At 40.0% G+C, this 21,875-nt stretch overlaps 1 protein-coding gene across 1 annotated transcript in view; it reads right to left on the bottom strand.

Moving 5' to 3' along the window:
* Positions 1–21,875, bottom strand: part of LOC121521338 (exostosin-1) — a 340,957-nt gene that overhangs the window by 42,437 nt on the left and 276,645 nt on the right. Inside the window, exons 6-8 of the mRNA XM_041805269.1 lie at positions 20,007–20,126; positions 6,514–6,646; positions 1,414–1,532 (exon numbers count right to left, since the gene is read on the bottom strand). Of these exons, the coding sequence (XP_041661203.1) occupies positions 1,414–1,532; positions 6,514–6,646; positions 20,007–20,126 (372 nt within the window). The remainder of the gene's footprint in view (positions 1–1,413; positions 1,533–6,513; positions 6,647–20,006; positions 20,127–21,875) is intronic.

Genomic DNA, 21,875 nt, shown 5'->3' with positions numbered 1-21,875 from the left:
ACTTTTAGTCCAAGCATTTATTTTCTTGCCTAAATCTGGTACCAAGTCATGGTGGTGTGTTTTCTGCACCCTTTCTACAGCTAAGAGGCAGAATAGCTATAGCTGCATTGTTTGACAGATTTACCCACAGTGGAGAATTTATCACGGATCTTGAATCTCAGACGAAAACTACATTTCATTTTAGTCTAGTTTAAGTCATCTTGACAAAAACTAAACTTAGTTTTTGTCAGTTTTAGTCATCACAGATTTTGTTAGTCTTAGTCTAGTTTTTGTCAAGGAAAAAAGGCTGTCGACGAACATTTTTAGTCATAGTTTTAGTCGATGAAATTAACACTGGCTTGTGCTGTTTGGTGTTAGTGTCTTAGCTAAACTTAAGCTCTGCCATCTCAACAGGTGAGATTTTTGGTGAGCTCTTAATCGCTTCTCACCAAAGCATACAGACGGGCAGACATTTCGTAATTATCCTTCCTTCATATTAAGTCCACATGACTTGATTTCTCAGGTGCAGAACTGTAATTGAAAGACGTTTTGGCGATGACCGGTTCAACACATCCAGCTACCTAAGTTCACTTTATTATCCCTACAGCGAATCTCGCTTAATGATAAAAGGTCACCGTGGGTCACGAGAAGATTAAAGACACTGATCCAAAGCATGGTGGAACGGGCTATGAAAACAAGAAGCCTCTTTTTTACCGATCCAGAGCCCTGCAGACTGATGCACTCAGACCTTTGATGTTAAGATAGGTTAGCTGATCCATATCGGATTATCTGTACACTACTACTGAACGCTATTATAGCTCAATCTAAGAGTCCTAAAATTTCAGGACACATCTGCCTCAAAAGATGATTCTTAATTCATGTTTTGTGTTAACCACGGCCACATTTAGGATGCCCAACAACCCCCTTAAAAAAAGATAATGCAAGGACATCCAGAGCAAGACCATGGTTGTGTCAATCCTCCTTCCCACCTGATGGTGCCCTCAGGCAGGTTACTCCCCACATCTGTGCCTTACTTTGGCCTCAAATTTGGCCCAAACGTGCCTAAAAGTTCTGCACAGTAGTGTAGGTAGACTGAGGATTGTGATTTGAACAGATGGCCTTTAACTTGTCCACTGAGCTGTCTGAGGTTTTTACAGTGACATGAGACTTTAAGGTGCAGTGGTAGATTTATTTTACATCACTTTGGCTGCATGGTGGCATTGCAGTGGTTTAACTAAAGTGTGCTGAAAAGGACAATAAAAACATGAAAAATTAAAAGAAAAAAAACATGAATACACTAATTGTTAACCTTAATAAATTGCATTTACTGTGATTACTCTAGGCAGCCCTGACACATTACCTTGTATTTGACTAGTTATATTTGTGTTATCTTGTTTTTCAGCATCATTAAAGACATGTGGACAAACTCCCCACCTGTGCACAGAACTTGGACTTGGCTACAGCAATGATGAGCTTCACCACAGGGGAGATCTGAGCCTGCAGAGGAGTCACCGTGTGGATCACAGCTGTGAACTGCTGCGAGGGGCTCTTACCTGCAAGCACAGTACACAAACACACACATGTTTCAGAAGCAGCTGGCCTGGGTAAACTTTAAAGGTCTTTAACACACATTCGTGCAGATGTAGCGCTCCATAATGGTTAACTGGACTCAGGTTGCTCGGTGCTGCTCCCATCATTAATCTCTGTGACAGATTATAAACCCTGGGTGTCCATGAGTAAACATGTCTAATCCAAGAGTGAACACTTTGTTTTCAGTGTCTTTTTTAGTGAACTGTGAATTATGCTGATTTGTTCCAATGGAAGACTAATTGTATTTTCTACACACTCCCAATAAAACAGCCTTTGTAGGTGACTTTTCTTGCATTTTATTGCTGCAAACAAATGATGCAAACTGGACAAAAAGAGAAATTATGAAGTGGAACCAAACTTTAAATTACCACTTTCGATAAATGATCCTGAGCGTTCGGGTAAATGGGGTTGAGGAAATTGATTCCCCCTCTGGCAGTCTGTGCCAAAGAAAAGTATCAATATTATAAAGCATCGGCTTCAACCAATGGATCTTGTCCCTGAATACATTTTTTATTCCACAATAAGGGAACGTATTTGTGGTTCACAGAAACCTCAATAGTAGAAAATTAAAGCTCTAGCCATGAAAAACTTAAACACACATGGCAGGTTGGAGCACAGCCCTGCTACCCCAACCCTACCAACCCCCTACCCCTTTTGGTTTTATTTCATGACATTTTTAACCACCCTTTCTATTCTTTAATCATCACCAATTGTCTAATTCTCTTCTCTAGCACAGTTTATACTTGCTACCTGTATCCATTAAAAGCACTTTAATAAAATTTTAAGGATGTCAGGTGATCATTTTTCAGTCAATCTTTTAATTCAAGTACTCTACAAAGATTAATCACATTCCTAATCCACTGTTAAAACTGTAAAACAAAATGAGAATACAGGTAAGACTGTTGGAATGAGGCACCAAAATAAGGCTCTGACTACAGACCTCATCACGCCAGCATGTGGCTGGATACTGGAGAAGGGGATCACACATCCTCATGGATAAGTGGAGGCAGGGCACTCTTTAGTGTTGGTCCATCCATCTCTCTGACACTAAACCCCCTGACCAGACATCTCAGGTGGGCTGAAAGGTATTTATGGAAGAATGAGGCCCCCTTTTTTGGTGGGGGATCTCAAAGAGAGACTCAGTCCTTCAGTTTAATATTTTCTGTAGGAGTTTAATTACACAAGTTGATAAGTGCTACTTAAAGCATTTTTTTGTATTATCAACTATTCAGTGACAGCCAGAATTCTTGCTAAGCTGCTGCAAGTAAAAGAGAAAACTTTTTAAAATTGAATTGTTTAGATAAACTGCAAATGCATTTTTGTGCAGTTTAGAGAGGGAAATTACCCAATATCATAACTATAGTATCATATTTGTCTATCAAAACAAGAATCAATATATTAAGATTTTTATTAGTGTCATCTCTATGTTTATAAAAGTCTGGTATCATGACAACCCTTAATGATACGACAAAGTAAAACTGACTTGCTCCTGAGAGGTGTTTTTCTTCTCTCAGGAGGTTTTTTTCCTGTTCAGGTTGACTGGCGGCTCTGTGATCAGTGTTTAACCTCTGCGGGGTTATTCACACCCTCTAATTGGTCGAGGTCACATGTGGATCATCTATCTGTCATGAGAGAGATGTTAGAGTCACACGAATCAATGTGTTAGCTGGTGTTAAATTGTCTCAAGAGAAATAGCACCACGGTAGAAGCTAGATCTTATGTTGACAGCTTCCTGAATAATATTCACTTATATTCTGCTGCATTGGTTGAAGTCATTAAAGACATGTGTGTTTCTCTGTACTGTCCTGCTGACCTTTGTATAAGCTCAGTTGTAGTCTGAGACCAGAGATCAAACAGTGATTTTCCTTTAAGTACACATCTCTAGAAATGATGTATTGAAATGGGTGAAAATAGACTGAGAGCTGTATGGAGTTAGACGTTTCAGCACCATGGACAGAGACAGACGTTTATTAGGCTCATCTGGAACTTGCTGATAAAACTTTTGACTCTTTCACTTTGAAATAGTTTAAATTACATTCAAGGAGGTAAAACTTCTTTACTTCTGGTATTTTCTGTAATTGAAATTCTTATATGCTGTGTTAAATAAACGAGAACGTCTTTGCATTACTCTCAACTTTGAAACAACTCAAGTACTGTCTGTTGCAAACATACTCATCTACTACAGTGAAAAGCTTAGCTTCTATGCCTGCACTTTAACCAGCTTCTCTTTAAAAGGGCAACACTGACAGAAATCTCCTGTGGCTGATCTACTATTGACAAGGACCTCATCTAACCTCACTTCATGGCTTTATCCTTCAACTTACTTGATGAGTGCGTCGAATAACCCTACCTCTAAGAAATGTTTGAGACTCTGTTTCTTGTGATTGCAGGGAGTGTCTGTGCATCTACTTTATAATCTGAAAAGGGGGAGAAATTGATGCAGAAACAGGGCCATATTTTCACTGCCTTCTTCTTTATTCTATCTGTGTTGTCCTGTAATGTCCTTTGTGACCTAAATAAGTCTGTTCGTCATTCTGTTGTTAGTTACAGGAAATGAAATTCCTTGATGCCCACAAATAGCCTGGACTAAAGGTAGTATGCTCTTGGGTCCATCCTTACATACTTTTGCCAATTGCTCAAATCTCCACTCTGACTCAAAGTGAAACTCATTAGATTTGTGAGGAAGAATGCTTTAAGGGAATCCATTAAACTAAAAAAAGTAAAATAAAATAACAGATTTGATCTGGAAGCGGAAGGTCAAGGACCGAAATAGTTGGGCCTCATGCCATGCAATATCCCAGGAATTCTTGAAAGGATTCTCCTTTAACTCTGCACAAATATCCACTCTGACTTAATGAAAGACAGACTCCGGATGTCTTAAGTCAAAGCCAAAGGTCACTGGGCTTTATTCTGACCCCTGCTTTTGACTGAACTATCTCAACAATGCTTGGAAATATTTTCTTCAAACTTTGCAATAATTTCATCTCTGACTGAAGGCTAACTGACCTCATTAGTTTTAAAGGGGACATATTTTACCCTTTTAAGACAAGTATATATTGGTCTCAGAGGTCCCCAAAACATGCCTGTGAAGTCTGTTGCTAAAATTGAATTTTCAGTATTTCCAGGATTGGATTTTTACATGTCTAAAAACTCCTCTGTTTCAGCCCTGCTCAGAACGAGCTGTTTCTCTGTCTGTAGCTTTGAATGTTATGGAGCTGTCTGACTCCATTTCAGAGGTCACTGGGCCTCATGTTGACTCCTTGTTTGAGATCATTATACCTCAGGCATGCTTGAAGAAATTTTCTTTCTACTTTGTGGAATTATCTGCTCTAAGTCAAAGACAAACTGGTTTGATTTTGGAAGCCAAAGATTAAATGTCAAGGTCCTTAAGCCTCATGTTAATCCCTTGCTTATTTTTGCATTATCTCAAGAATTCTTGGAGGGATTTTCTTCAAACTTTCACTCTAATGCTCACTTTGCTCAGGGATGAACCAGCTGGGTTTTGGAATTTATGTGTCCAAGCCACTGTCATATCAGCCTCTTGTGATTGCATGACTCAAGCAGGCTGGGATGGATTTTCTTGAAACTTAGCAGAAATATCCACTCTGACTCAGACATGAACCACTTAGATTTCTGGAGGTTGTTTGCCAAGGTTGTTTGGCCTCATGCTCACCACTTGCTCGTGAGCATGACATTTTAAATTTATTTGGATATTTGTTCCCTTAACTTAGCTCAAATATCTGCTCTGACTTGTAGAAATTGATTATGTTTTAGAAGTACAAGGTCAAAGGTCAACCAACCATCCCAGCCTTATTTTGAACACACCACTATGCTTTTATTATATGGAACTTTTATACCTTGCAGAGACATTTTAAATGCTTGGCAATTATTCTAGTAATTTCATTGATTAAGGAAGTTCTAAACCACACTACTGTACATGCAGCAGCCCAACACTTTACAAACTAAAGATGTAAACTAAGCCATAAAATCTTGATGTTCTCTCTGCTCCTGAGGCCTCTGTACGCCTGAGCAGTAAGTCAAACTTTTACAAACTATCAGGCAGAAGTTCCAACTGCTTTGCCATCAAAAGTTATGGGGAGGTGGCAGAGTGAGACCGTCGCACTCTCGGCATCGACGACAACTTATTCCCCGAGCTGCAGCAGAGGTGGCAGCAGCTAAAATAGTGATTTACTGCAGTGGAATAAACCAAACTGCCCCATCTTCCCCTTCTATCCCTCAGTCCCTCCGTACTCTCTCTTCTCTCTAACCCTTGAGTCCACAACTCCTCAGAGAAAGGCAAACATCGATCTGAGTTACAGCCCCTGTCGGCTGAGAGCCTCTCCTGTCTGCATGCAGATCTATACACACACCCACGTAGACACAAACAGACAAGACCACTTTACAGACTATTATCGCCTGCAGCTGGAAGTGTTTTTTAATTATAGATTCAGATATCAACCAGTAATGCAATGAAATCTTTATTCCTGCTATTATTACTATCAGAAACAGCCACCTGAAGATCCTTTTTTTTGGTAAAAACAGCTCTTAACTTTAGAATAGTAATGCAACATTTGTCAATTGCATAATTGGTCCGAAAAGTACATTATTTTTAATTTAAGTAGCAGGCTGTCTCCACTGCAAATGCTTTAGCATTTCAGATTTTGTCCCATTTATTTCAGCTATTAGAAAACTAATGGCAGCAGCTCCCTTCTTCTTTTTAAGTCACTGCTACATTTTTCAAAAGATCTAACAATTAAAAAAAAAAAGCCCCTTTAGTGGCTAGCAGTTAACTGAATCTATGAAGGTATGGACCATGAGTGCTGGTGAAGTGAGGCAAACCTTAAAAGTAAAGATCCTAAGGCGAGTTTTTTGCTCCTTTTATCATCGACATTATTGAAAAATACAGCCGTTAAAGTTTTAAATAATGACCAGATCATCACTTACCCAGTGCCGCATAGTAAAAAGGGAACTGGGTGGGGTCAGCAGAGTACTGGGGGAGTGCATAGAGACCACCAGGTAAAGAATTCCATAGCAACCGGTTTCTGGACACCAACGAGTCTACTCGGTCCTGGATGATCTGGATGGAAGAGATGAAGAAGAACAAATGCACGCATTAGGGCTGTCAGAATGCAGGCATTAACTGCAAAGAAAAGGTCAATCAATTTTTTAATCACATGCCTTATTGTCCCCCTCAAGACTCTGGTTAAGCCGCAGCATCATCTCAGTGATGTAAAATAAGTCCACCGCTTCTCCTTAATTGTCTCATTTCAGTTTGAAAAACTCAGACAGCTCAGTTGTCAAGTCAAAAGTTATTCACACATTTTTTCATCGTCCATTTCACTTTTTACTGCTCCTTTATTTTCATTTTCTGTTCATATCAACTTCCTTTTTCTGTGAGAATATTTCAGTATATTTTTTAGTTGGCCATCTTCTGCCCCACATTCTTTGTGTCATTTGGAGACACCTAGGGGTGTAGAAATGTACTGCACTTATGTTCTATTTACTTGCCGTAGGCAGCTCAGTTAAGTTTTAGTTTCTGCTGAGAGAACAAGCAACAGTTGACTACTGCTTTCAACCTTCTCATGTGAATAACAAGTCTGTAAGTACTCTTGTGTATAGCTTTCACTGCTTTGTAGATTTTGCAAAGGTTATTCTTTGTTTTGTTGTTGTTTTTGTGCAGAATTGTTAAAGATGCTAACCACAATTAACATTTGCCTTTGAAAACAATGTAAAAGTTAGCTTAGATGCTAACTAGGTCTGTATGCCTCTTATTTGAGGTTGTTTACTTCATTATAAGGATGTTCCTAGGTATCTATTACCCCATTTGGCTAAATACATATTTAAATTTTGTTTAACCAACTAGGCTAAAGAGGAAAAAATCCTTTGAAAACAGTCAAAGTCTTCACAGGGTTCATTGTGTTGGTGGGTGTGATGTGAGTCTGATATACTCTGCTACAGCATGGCTAACATTAGCAGCTAGCTTTGCCAGCCTTCATTCTTCTTTGCAGATTAATATCGTGCTTTGATATGTGGTCGCTTTTCACTTTGATTGAGTGGTTAATCATGAGCTCAACCCTCCACAGCTAACAATTCACTTTATTTCTATTTATTACTTCAAAAAAACCTGTTATTGTTCCTACTACATGCTAATCGCTAAGCTACCGCTGAGCTTCTCTATTTATGTCCAGTGAGGGCTGTGGGAAAGCTCAGACAGAAAGGCAGTGGCCGTTAACTGAAGCTACAGTGACCTCTAGTGGCGGGAGGTTTATTACAGTTTCAAAGAGCATTATAGACGGGGATTTCAAGCCCGTGTTTGTAAAAAATGATAGGTAATTAGTTTAACCGACTCATAAATCTCACGCCGGCTAATTTTATATATGAATCTAATTTTTTAACCACGTGCATCCATAGTTTCTTATGTTACGGCTACATGCTATATTGAGTTTTTTTTTTTTTTTTAACAATATAGGCGCATGAGCACTTTGTAAGGACATAATTTCATTATTTCACAGTTTTACAGAAAATAAGAAGAATCCATACTAAAACCCCAAACTCAAATCTGGTTTTTTGGGTCTTTATTTAATGGATACGATGTTAGTTATCTGCTAAGCTGTCTAGTAAAGCAAGAGCGGAATAGGCCGTATGACAGGGATGTCCAAATTATGGCCTAGGGGCCATAACCCGTGGCCCACTTTGGATTGGCCCGCAGCAAACTTTGAATAGAAAATGAAATTAGAACATGAAGCTTTTGCTTGACTGTATTGTTCTTCTTAGTTTCAGCACAAGGCAGTGCTACCATGCTTATTCTGTAAACATTTTGACAAGAAGAACTTATTGATGTTTTCATTTATTTGTGACTACACTAAGACAACACTGTAAATGAAAGTAAATAAAGTAATAATGTTATCTTGATTTAAAATGCCCTAATTAATTACCCTTCTAAATAGCAGCACCAATAGTGTTCCTGGTGTGTAGCCATTGGTAGCCAGGGCCAACCAGGTCCCCCTGATATCTGTCTGGCCCCCCCAAAATCCTTAAATATATTGGCATGCCTTGTCAACCACTAACTAGCCATGTGAGCGCACTCAATCACTAAGAATGTCTTGATCTACATCAGACTGGTTTACAACTTTAATATCATCAAGGTGCAGAACATGTAAGGGGCCCCACCACTTATATATTTCAGTATGTGGCCCTCAGTGGAAAAAGTTTGGACACCCCTGCCGTATGAGGAACTTGGACGGATTATAGTGCTGACTTTCTGCTCATAACAGCGTATGCAGGTGGGTAGAGTTTCTCTGCCTAATTTAGTGAGTTTCAGGTAAAAACAGGCCAAAAAACAATGCTGGCTCAAACATACAGTACACTATTGAAAATTTTTGAAGTGTTTTATTTTTTGAAAGCCTCTGTGTTTGGCACTATTTTGCCATGCCACATTTGGCGTTGGTCGTTCCACCACAGTATATCTTCATCTTGTGGGGCCACTATGTCTCAGTTTCCCTTTACCCAGTTTGCTCCCACTGCTTTGTCGGAGGTGTGTAAATGGGTATGGATGTGTATAACTGGGTTTGGTAATACTGATGGCCACTTCTCCATCACCATCAGTGACTGAATGCGGTGTGAATGGGTAGGTGTGACCTGCAGTGTAAAAGTAGGACTGTTAAAAAAGAAACCTGTTTAATTACAGGCAACACAAACTCATAAATAGTGATTTTGAATCAATTTTAGCCAGTTTATGTATTCAAGAGCTGGAAAAGACTTAGTATGACTATTGCCTGGATGTTTAAAGATGACATGCCATATGACATCTTCATTACACTCTTCTCTCTTCAGACATACACTCATATTTTGAAATAAAAAATGGCAAGCTGTCTTTCTTCATCTAGAGCTTTCTAAACTCTCTAGAAAGTGGAATGACTCCAGAAGATGGGCATGAAACATATGAGCTGCTTCACTTGGGGCATCAGCTCGCTCCCAACATGAGGAGTCCATTAGCTGTTTCGCTAATATCATCCATCAGACATGTTACCAAAGGTCAGGTTAGCTTGTTTAGTGTTGTCAAGTCATCAGGGAAAAACCAGTAACACAGTTTTAACCTGCTGAAGAGCCTCTAAATGCACATTTCTACAGAGAAACTTCAGTTACATATTGCTCTTCCTATGTGAAATTGACCATATAAAGCTAATTAAGCATTGAGCCTTGTATAATAAAAAACAGGAATAAGAAATAAAAGAATAACACAAGGTTCGAAACACCTAAACTCCATTTGTGCTCCATTTCTGAAGGATGAAAGGTGGAGATGACTCGAGCAGAGGGAGGATCATCGAGCTGGCTGGTCTGCCAACTGCTAAATGAAAAGCTTTAGAGGGATTGAACCAAAAAAGTCTTCTGAAAAAAGCTCATAACCTTTAGGTGTGCTTTCCTGTTGTCTTCCTCTGTCATTTATTTCTTCTTCTTCTCATCATATCAGCAAATCAGGTGTTGACTTCAGGTCCCCATGTGACAACAGCCTGAAGTGTGATGGCTTTATTTACACAGTGCCAGAGAAGTGTTTCTGCACCACATGCGTTTCTATACAGTCAGCATGAGATAAGTATATGCACAAGTGTGACTGTACAAGTGTTAGACATACATTTGATGGAAATTTCATTGAACAAACATGGTTAGACATACCCCAATTTCAAAAGAGTTGGGACAGGAGCTTGTTTACCACTGTGTTACATCACTTTTTCTCCTAGTAACACTGTTAGCCTCTGGAGACACTAGTTGTTTAAGTATTAGAGGTCGATTTCTTACCATTCCTGCAGGATGTGTGTCTTAATTCACTCAACACAGCACATTTACAGTGTGGCATATTTTCAATGGAGAAAGATCTGGACTTCATGCAGGCCAGTCTAGTGCTCTGACTCTTTTACTGTGAAGCCATGCTGTTGTATCTCATGTGTAATGTGGCTTAGCATTCCTGAAGTAAACAGGACATCATTTAAAAAAAGCTGCCATCTAGATGGCAGCGTATGTTGCTCCAAAACCTGTATGTCCCTGTCAGTGTTAATGGTGCATTCACAGATGTGCAAGTTATCCATGCCATGGGTATTGAAACACCCCTCTAACATCACTAGTGGTGGTTTTTGAACTTTGCAATAACAACAGTCTGGATGGACCTTTTCCTCTTTGTCCTGGAGGACTAGTCTTTGTGTCTTCCAGCCTTTGATCTTTCAGTTCTTGGTCTGTTAGTCTTACCTTTGTTGGTCTCAAAGGTGCCAGCTGGACCCCCTTGTGACAACTTATCTTCTGTGCATTTTTGAATATCCTTGGCCGTGTGTCTACAGCTGATGTGCTCAGGAGAGTGAGGATGGGAAGGGTCAGCTGCACTTTTACAGGCACCTGGTGCACTTTCCCAGGTCCAACTCACGGCATACTGGGTGCCTGGGTCCTGGCTGGTTGGACCTGGCCTCTGAGCTGGGCATGGAGGAGTCAGCTGGGAATATACCTTGAAAGACTGAGTAAGGCACTAGCCCAGGCCAGGAGGATAGCCACCAGGAGGCTGGAGCAGTACAGGACCATGGTTGACTAGGTGAAGTGCAGAACTGTCATATGTTTCAGTCCCTGACCTGATCTTACCAGAGGATTCAAAGGCCATCAGGCAAACTAGGTCAACAACTCTGCCAATGACTCTCAGGTGACCACTCACATCATTAGCATACAAATGGACAACAGAGACAATATTCCTAGCTCTGACCTCAGTCATTTTTGTGACTGATGACTTCTTTCAAAGGAGAGGTGAAAACTCCTCAAGAACCTCAATCACGACCATGCTTGTTTAACCATGATGAGAGTAAGAACCTGAACAGACATCTAGTAATAACTGGACTAACACAACCCTACTTTTTTAAGGTCATGTAAATTTAAAGAATAAAATCTACTTAGTGGCCCAGGCTGGTTGTAGCAATCTGCAGTAACATGTATCAGCTTGGAAAAATGCACAGATTGTGTTTCCAGTCCTGTTCTGTGCATAGATTGGAAAATCAGCACACCAATGTTTTCAACTCAACACCCAATTCATTATACTGAAGACTGCCAATTGGCTCTTATCAGTGGTCCTTAGGCTCAATCACCCAAAGACAAGCCTTCAAGATCATAACTATTATCATTCAAATAACTACAACAACGAGAATAAGGCATCGATTTTATTGTGGCATTCTCCTTTTCTTTTTCATCCCTCTGACTCCAAAGCTCTCTACTGATCTGTGGAGAATTAGCTTGGCACTTACAGCCAGCTCTTAACACACACACATACACCCACACACACCTCCTGACACCAACTGTCAGCCTCGCAGTATGTGGGACACTACAGTTATCAACAACGCCTCATTTCACCCATTTAGCCTGGTGGCATGCTGGCTCTGAGGTTTTAGCACATCTGGCCAGCAGTGGATGGCTGTCAGTGGGCTTCTGTCTAATTTCACACCCTGCTAGCACTGGGTGTTTGACAGTGTCACTAAGGTCATGTTTTCGCTGTGATTTTAAGAGGAAAAAGCACTGCAATTTGTGAAATGTTTGCACTATTAAGCTGAAAATACATTACAACATCAATGTTTTGGAGAAGAGTCTGTTTATCACCCAATCTGTTAAAATGGCTCCATGTTCTCTGCGATCGGCTGCTCTTAATGGGTGGTAGGCATCATGCAGACACTTAAATATACATTACTTTTAATGAATACTTTGCTTGAATGACAGCAGTGCCATCCAGTCATTCAGTATGACTAAGCTTTTATCTCTAGATACTGATGCTGTGCGTCTCTCCTTGTGTTTCTGAAAATGTCCAGTCTTATTCAAAGACTTGTGACCTTCTTTAGGCCCCGTGTCTGTATAGACAGAACCTGATGTGTTGGCAGTTCCCCAAACCTCACTTTCAGAGCTCTTTAGGTAAGCTCGGGTATGGGAGAATATGCTGGTTTAGCCTTTGCTACATCAACCTTGGTCCTGTACTGCTCTGACCTCCTGATGGCCATCATCCAAGCCTGCACCCATGCCTCTAGGTATTCTTCGTGTGGCCATCCCCTGTGTCTGGACCAGCCCACGGGGTCCTGTGCACTCAGTATGTAGTGAGCTGGATCAGGCCTGGGAAAGTGTGCCAGGTGCTGTTCCTGTATCAAGCAGCTGACCTTTCCTATCCCAACCCTCATGAGCACGTCAGCATAGGACGCACAGTTTTGCCAACGATACCCAAAGATGTGCCAAAGAGAAGTTGTCACAAGTGAGTCCAGCCAGCACCGCTGGCATCAGTCAACATCCAGACCTCACAAGAGTAGAGTAAGACCGGGAGGGCCAAGGACCAAAAGACTCTGACTTGTGTCTGCATGCTCAGATACTGGGAAGGCCACACCTGCTTGCTTAGTGAACCCATCATCCCATGTGCAAGTCCATGTGTGAGTACCCACCCACACTTGTGTCATCAGTGACCTCACAGAAGGCAGCATCGGCAATCCCAAGCTTAGCCAGTTCTCTTGACATTGCAGGTATGAAAGAATCCTACTGAAGACTGGTCACTTTTCAGGTGCTGACCCAGGAAGACTGCGTTAAACCTACCTAATTACCTCTATGTACCTGCCTACCTACCTCTCTCCCTCCCAACTTACCTATCTGCTGACCTACCTGACTACATACCTACCGAACTAAATATTAACCTATTTACTGAGCAACCAAAGCAGTCTACACACCTACCTACCTACAAACCTATCTACTTGACTTTGTACCAGACTATTTACCTACCTACCAAAGCAGCCTACCAAATTGCCAACCTACCAAACCCAACAAAATACACACTTGCCAGTGCACATTTCTACCAATCTACCTTCCAATAACAACGATTGACCAATCTACCTACTTATCAGCTGATCTGCCTACCTACCAACCCACCTACCTCACCCATCAACATAACATCCTACTTACTTTGAACTACCTTCCTATCTATCCCACCTACCTTTCTACCAATGAACTTACCTCACCCAGCAAAGCAGTCTTACTCGCTTCAGCCTAACAACTACCTACCTATCACCAACCAACCTATCTACCAACATATCTTTTACTTACCACTGATGAGCCTAAACCATGTACCTACCCACCTTTCTTCCAGCCTATCTACCTTCCTACTTACTTAACTACCAAACCCATAATACAACCTACCTACTCATGTATTTACCTACCTACCCTAACAAACCACCGTTGTAACCCACATACCTTATCCACCCCTCCCTAACAACCAGACCTAACTACCCACTTACCTTACTAACTCAAGTACTTAACTACATGCATACCTGGTCGAGTCACCTACCTACCTTCCTCCCTACCTACCATCCCTTTCTTCTTACCCCAGCCTACTTACCTGACATATTTCTGGGCTTTTGTATTGAGAATCTCCACCATGTGAAATGTAGAAAGGGTAGTTTCTTCCTGAAATGACATTGTCTATGTTTACTCCATGGTGTAAATGCTGCTGTAGCCTTGACAGTCGCTCCACAGAGAATCTCAGTACCATCGCTTACATTATGTTTTTCTTTTGTGGGCCATAAAGAGGTACTACTGATCGATTCAGTCAGACTCATAATCAACTAAAAACTCCTCAAAGGAAAGTTGAAATTTTGCAAAACATTCACTCACTGAAAACATATCCAACAAAACTTCACATGGGAAGTAAGCAAGTTTTAAAAGCACAAATTTATACTTTTTCAGGTGAGTAAAAAAACAAAAATACTGCGAATCACACCCTGCTTTCAAAAACGCTGAATGGTTTCACTGCTTCAGGCTTTATTGCTCTTCTAGTAATGGATGTTTGCCAACTTTAGTCAAATAATAGTGTTTAACTAATTACTGAGCCAGTTTGCCAACCTTATGACTCATCTCTACTTGTGCTAAATTATAATTGAATATATTTAACAAGAAGATAAAAATTTCCTGTAATCGTAGCTTGTGGCTGGTTGGCAGAAAGCAAATGTAGAGCAGAAGCTACCAGGCTTAGTATGGGTTGACTGCACCAAATATATGAGCTACTTAAATGCACAGTTTGTGTAAAGACTTCACACCTTAAATACACATTAAGGGTAAAAAATATGTTAAAAACTGATGCTAATGGTAGATAGTGACCAAATCTTCAATGCTGATAATCTCTAATGCAGTGTTGTTGTTTTATACTTCTATGCCAGCAATAGTCAGGGCAAAAAGCATTGCATTTTCATATTCATCAGTTTCTACACTTGTCCATGCATCCATGAGATTATTGTGAAGGTGATATCTTATGTAGGGTTGTTCCGATCCCGATACAAGTATCAGAAGTACGTCTGATACTGCTTAAAATGCAGGTATTGGTATTGGCGAGTACATGAGTTTATGCACCAATCCGATACTGTTTGGTTTAGCTTTATATTTTGCTTCGTTTAGCCATGCTAACTGTTAGCGCTATGAACCGAAAATCAATTCTTCTTCACTGCCAGAAAGCACGTCATGCACGGGCTTCTGTTTTAGAGCAGCAAAGAAGAAGCAAACAACCCACTGCAGCAGCAAAGAATGGTGTCTGCGTTAGTTTTTCTCTGAATGTGATCGTTAAAATGCATTCCAGACCAGTGCTGTCGTACACGACAAGATGTGACACATAGTTTATCAAAAGTTAAATAATTTTTGAACCATGAATCATTGCCTCTTACTTGTTTTTTCCTCTTGAGGCTAGCCGCTGTGCTTTCCCATTGATGCTATTGATGCCTTTGAATCCATCGCGGCAGCATTTTCAGCGAGGCTGGAACTCGTGTGACTTTTGGGGACTTTAATTACTAGATCAACACCAGTGCACATGATATTGAACGTCTTTTTATTAATTTCAATCAAATTACGATTGTTTTTTACCGCTAGCTTGAATGCTAACGCAAATGCTAACCATCATGTAGTGAGCATGATATCTGAAGAACACTTTGGAGGATTTCTTCAAACTTTGCAAGATATCCACTATTAGTTTAGATGACCTGATCAAATTTTGGAGGTTTTAGGTCAATAATCAAGGCTATTGGGCTGTATGTTCATCCTTTGCTTGTGAATAGGGGTGCATCGACTGCAATTTTCTGGCTGATCACTGATCACGGATCTTTAAAAAGACTGACCTGCCAATTCCGATTTTGGCCGATACCGATTTGTTTTATAACTGACAGCATACACCTTCAATGTTCCAGTCTTATTTTATTGAAAAACATTGAACAATTCTGTGAAACAAAACAAACTTGTTGTTTTAACTGCACATGAGGTTGTTCTCTCAAATATAAATGAAAAGTTTAGAGCCTTGCTGTCCAAACTAATAATTATATCAGTTCCTTTAGTCTTTCATTTTCACATTTTAGTAGGTAGAGGTAGATAAGATCAGTGGATAAGATCGGTTTCAAATGTAAGTATCAGCTGATCGCCGATCCCCCAAAATTAAGGAAATCGGTGATCGATCAGTGCACCCCTACTTGTGAACAAGGTATATCAAGATCAAGGTCATTGGACCACATGTTTATACCTTGCTAGACAGGATATCTCAAGAATGCTTAGAGGGATTTTCTTCAAAGTTTGCAAAAACATCCACTATGACTCAAGAACAGTTTTTTCAAATTTAGAGGTTTTACGTCAGTGACCAAGATCATTGGGCCCCATGTTAATCCCTTGCTTGTGGACATAATATCTCAAGAAGATTTTAAGGGATTTTCTTCAAACTTTGCAAAAATATCCATTCTAATTTAGGGATTAACTGATCCAATTCTGGAGGTTGTCGGCCAGTTATCAAGCCTATTGGGCCTCAAGGTTTTCCCTTGCTTTAAGACATAAAATCTCAAGAAAGCTCAGAGGGTTTTTCCTCAAACATGGCCAAAATATCCACTCTAAAGATTAAGTGATTAAATTTTTAGGCCAAAGATCAAAATAACTGGGCCTCATATTCAGCCCTTGCATGATGTTTAAAGAAGACCAGATTTTTTTTTTTCACACTTTGTGAATATGTTCACTCTGACTTACTGTTGAACTAGTAAGGTTTTGGAAGTTGTAAGTCAAAGATGAAGATCATTGTGCCTCATGTTCATCCCTTGTTTGCAAAAATGTTATCTAAAGAACACTTAAAGAGATTTTCTTCAAACTTTGACCTCCCAGATGTAGTCAGAGTGGACATTTCTGCAAAGGTTAAAGTTACTGTGACCTCCAGTCTTGTAAAACCAGTATTTCAAGATTGCATTGAAGTATATTTTTCAAATTTGGTACAATCCTACATTTTACCTTATGGGTGAACATATGACATATTGGAGGTCAAAGGTCATCAATACATCATTTGCCTCTTCTACACTTGTTCCGTTATGCTAAGATAACACAAAACATGCACGCACCATCAAAGAAATAAGTTTTCTACCAACTACTTCACCAAACTTTTAAATGATGCAGAATATTTTAAGTCACATTTTGTTTCAGTGTGTTAGAAAATGACATTAATCCCACTGTTAAACCTTTCATTAAAAGGCAATAGCAGCTTCAAAGTTATTGCGGTGATAGAGGTGATAGTGGCGACAGTGATGTTGTAGTTGTGGTGGAGATAATGAGTTAAAACAATATTATGTGCTGTAAGGGATCATAGTACTCTGAGTACAGACACAGAGCATCATAATTATCATCTTTATTACCAGCATCAGCATTAGTCAGAAACGTTACAGAGAGAAAATAGTCCCCGAGGAGAGAATCAAGGCTGTGAGGAGGTGAAGTAAAGAATAAAATGAGAGGAGGAAGGCTCTATGAGACGGGTTCATCTGCTACACTCGAGCTGGCGAGGTCATTTAATGAGCCAGCCTCCAGCTCTCTGGTCTTAAGAGGAGGCACACACATATATACACAGAGCAGCCTCTCCAACCTGAGTGCTCCCAGCCAATGCTCCTCTCCTTCACATGCAGCTCTCCACGCTACCTCTCATACTCACATTGGTAGCTTCCAGGCGTCAGAATACTTGTTTCCAGTTGATGTGTTATGTCAAAGTCAACTTTTCTGTTTCTTTTCTCAGTGTCTGTCATATTTGCCCATGAGGTTGGATGCATGTCTTTAATATTCCTAAAGCTACAGTTGTTAAGAACTGGCTAAAAAGCCTGTTTTGCAAACACTGCACAAGTTTTACACCAAATGTTTCAATTTGTATGATTGTCTTACAAGCAGTGACTAAATTAAAACTATCTAAGATTAAACGTATCTGGTTATTAACAGGCCCTTAAAAACCCCAGAGAATGGGCCGTCCCCAGTTGTGATTTATTGATGATATTAATGTGTGTGTTGGATCAGGAGCACCGGTGCATCCTGGCTAACAGCTTCTTCATTTTAGAGCTGAAAAATGTGTGAAGCTATTATTGGGTTCTGATGTTGGAATGATTTATTTGTGTATATTTTTAAAAACCACTGTCACCACTTATTTTTCCATCTATTATTTCTGCATTTGTTGCCACCTTAACCCATTTTGCAGCTTTTGCCCATTTTTTTCCCCTTTTTAACCACTTTCTCACTTCTTAAAAACTTTATTGAAGGCCACATATTATGCAAAAGTCACTTTTTCAGGCTTTAATAGCAAAAATATGTGCCCCTGGCGAGTCCACAATCCCCAAAAGAATCAGACAAATCCATCCCCTCCCCCCTTCTCTGTCTCCACCTTTCAGGAAATGTGTTCTGAAACAAGCCGTTGTCAGATTTTCTCCTCATGATGTCATGGGGGGAGTTAGCACCGCCCCTAGGTTTGGATGGCCCTTCCCCCATGGATATCGCTTGGATGTCAGCTGCAAGCTAAGGCTACATCCACTAAGCCACATCCATTTCCTGAGGGGGTGGCGTCAGACAGCTCATTAACATTTAAAGGGATACTTCAACATTTTGGCAAATTCATCCATTGCCATAATCCCTATAGTCTTAGTAATAGGTTCGTTACCTTTAGTTGTCGGTGCAAGCTGTTTTTAGATCGGCCACTGCCGAGTTCGGACCTGCTGTGCCAACTGAATGTAAGCAGACACTATTCCAGCTTTCCCTCATCAAACTCATCAAATACACAATCCGACAACTCCAAAACGCTCTCATGGACAAGTTGTGACCTGCACATTCACCACGCTATGAAATAATAACGTATAATTGTGGAACAGTATGACGCATGAAGCAAATACTCGGAACTATCTCTTGAGTAAACCACTGGGCGGAGTGACACAGTGCAGCAGCCATGTCTGGAGTGTAGTTCCGGCTTTGCATTTAGCTTTAAAACATCTCCGTTTCGTAATGTTCCATGATTATTTCATAGCCTCTGAGACCAATATAAACTTGTTTTTAAAGGGTAAAAATAAAGGGTAAAATATGTGACCTTTAACCACTTTTTGCCCATATTTGTGCTTTTTTTTTCCCTTTTTTGATCTTTCTGCATCTCCCTTTTGTTTTTTACTTTTGCCACCCTTCTCCCATTTTGTGCCCCCCCACCCCACCCCGCCCCCCAATTCTTTCCTCTTTTTAACTACTTTTTTAAACTTTGTTCGACAGAAATTCCACTCCATGAGGTACACTTACTTAAAAGTTTTTTTGGTTGCTTTGGTGAATTTCCCATGGTGAAAGAGAAAAGGGAGGAAAGTCACTTTTAACAGCTTATCTTTTCCTTTTTCCTTTTTTTTTTTTTTTTTTTTTTTTTACAAATACACTGTAAAAATGAATATGAGGGCACAACGCAAAATGAATAGTTTCACAGCTTTTTTGAGTTGAGGCTTACAACTCAATACTTCGGGCTAATTGACAGAACATGCTCAATGGAAATACACATTTCAGTTGGCGCATCTTAAGTAGTTGCAGCACCTATTTAAGTTGAGCCCCCAGAGAATTTTGGCTTGACTTAAATCTTTATGCTCATTTAATATATAAGCTATATTATGATAACTTAGAAAATTAAGAAACACAATATAATGTGTTAAATCAACCAGTTAAGTATCAGTAATGCACCCAATACTTCATAATTTGGTCACTCAACATTAATCAAGTTGGATTTTTACAGTGTACAACCAATTCAGTACTGTTACTTATGAACAAAGTCCTCCATTTAAAACAAGAAGAGATGGGTACTGGGCAGCGGGCATGATCCCTAGGAACTTTATGGGGGGAGGGGGAGTTCCTGAGTCCCTTTATAATCGAGCAGTACATGTGAAGACTAAAAACATTCAGTCAACTCTCTTTGGATGAAAAAGAAAAAACTATAACTGACATTTTGTGGGGATTTCTCTGTGAAATGGATGTTTTTAGGAGGTAGGATTCAGCCAGAGGCCATGTAGAGTATAAAACAAGATGTAGCAGCCCGCCTGATTGAACAAAGCTCTGCCGACAGAAGTAAATCCAGAAAACCTCCCATTAACTCAGTTTTTTTTTCCCGAGCTTACCTCCAGAGTAGTTAAGACGATTTTGGCTACAGAGGAAAAGTAGGCGTCCCAGAGGAACTGAGTCTGCTGTCGGAGAGCCAGGATCCTGTCATGGCCCACAGACCGGGTAATGGAGGGAACCTGGAGGAAGAAAAGCAAGAAGACGAAACTGACAGTGAGATGGATTCAGCTCGATTTTAAATGATGCTCAGAGATGGAGGAGAATCGCTGTGTGGAGAAATCAAACAGGGAAGCAGACAGGTGGAGGAAGCATGAGTAATTATGTCTTCATGCAGATAAGATGAGAGGAAATACTCGCTTTATTCTTCCTCCACACCTCACTCTGTCTACAAGCAGCTCACCCCCAGGACAATATGAGGACTAAAGCACCTGCTGACCGGCTCTTCTACACCTCGTAGGAGGGCCTTTTAAAGGTAGAGTATGCAACTTTTAGAGTAGACGTCAAATAGATATGACATTCTCGCACCGGTCTCCACGACCCTGTTTATACAGCACATTAACACCTGATTCTAGCATTCAGTTACCAAGTGGTAATCTTAATGCTAGTGATGGTAACACCTAAATGTATGCTGATAATGGTTTGATATCTGACACCTCAGACTGCATGCAGATGTGGTCTGGGAGACTTCATCTGCTTTAGATTGGTTGTGTAAGTACTAGCAAGCACTAAAGACCACCGTGGCAGCTGACGTGACCTGCTGTATTCTGCAGTATTTGGCTGTTTCCAATTTTCATTTTTTCCTGGTCTGACATGAGGATAAGTATATTTTTACCTTGCCCTTAATTTATTTTATTTTATGTTTTTACCTTATCTCCACCAGGAATTTGTGTCCTAATTTCTTGTATTCTTGTTTACCTTTATTTGTTAATTTATGCTGTAGTTATTTTTCTTTAAATAAAACAATATCTATTTAAATGATACATGAATTAAAGTCCTCCACTGAGATCTACATGTGACTGAATTTTTGATTTAGACTGTTAAAAAGTTTTTCCATCTCTTTCCTGGCTTAGTTTAATTTGAGCAGGGCAAATAAAGGAGCCCATGACATCATCAGTCTTAACTGGGAATGACCCCACCCCCCAAATGCTACAATGACATAAAATCACAGAGCAGTACATCTCAGTAAAGTCTGTTATTACTGCCTTTATTGATAGTTAACAGCCAGTTACATGCTGCTTTTTCGGTCATTGTGTGGTAAATTTCCCAAATCTATCAGCCACAGTGGCCTATGGGTCATTAGAATTATCATAACAGAGAAATTTGTGCCAGAAAACAGTAAATTTAATCCTCTCTGCTCTGACACATAGCCAAGCAGCTGATCAGATGTATTTTTTTTTAATCTGAAGAAGATCGTATTCCTCGTGAGTGGGCGTGGCTTCAGCACATTCAACAGACACGCCCACACCATCCTGGAGCCTATTTTACTGCATTTTTTTTTATGATTTTTAAGCTTAATTTTATAAACTTAGAGATGTTTTGCATGGCTGAAATTTGGCCTGGTGGATCATAACACAGTGGCCTGTCATACAGTAAACCTAAATTAACATTTTTTCAATCACCTTACAGGGACTTTAACTTCAGCTTTGACAGTCAGGTGGCTCTCTTTGAACTGTACTCTACATATAGCATCCTCTATTGGTGGGGCTTGCAGGGCTCACATTTAGAAATGGAGAGTTTACAGAAAATGTAAGTATAAAACATGTTTAAGCCTCTGAGTAAAAATTATAACATCCATATTGTCTTGCTCAGTGTCATGACTCCTGTCTTTTAATGCCATTTTTTAAAACTCTGTAAGGATCAATGATCGAGGATTTCTTTATTGTCCCACTGAGAGAAGAACTGTTCACAGCTAGCTGTAGCATACAAAC

This window comes from Cheilinus undulatus, linkage group 14 (assembly GCF_018320785.1).
Source record: "Cheilinus undulatus linkage group 14, ASM1832078v1, whole genome shotgun sequence".
NCBI classification, from domain to species: Eukaryota; Metazoa; Chordata; class Actinopteri; order Labriformes; family Labridae; genus Cheilinus; species Cheilinus undulatus.
This window is presented reverse-complemented; position numbering and strand designations above follow the sequence as displayed.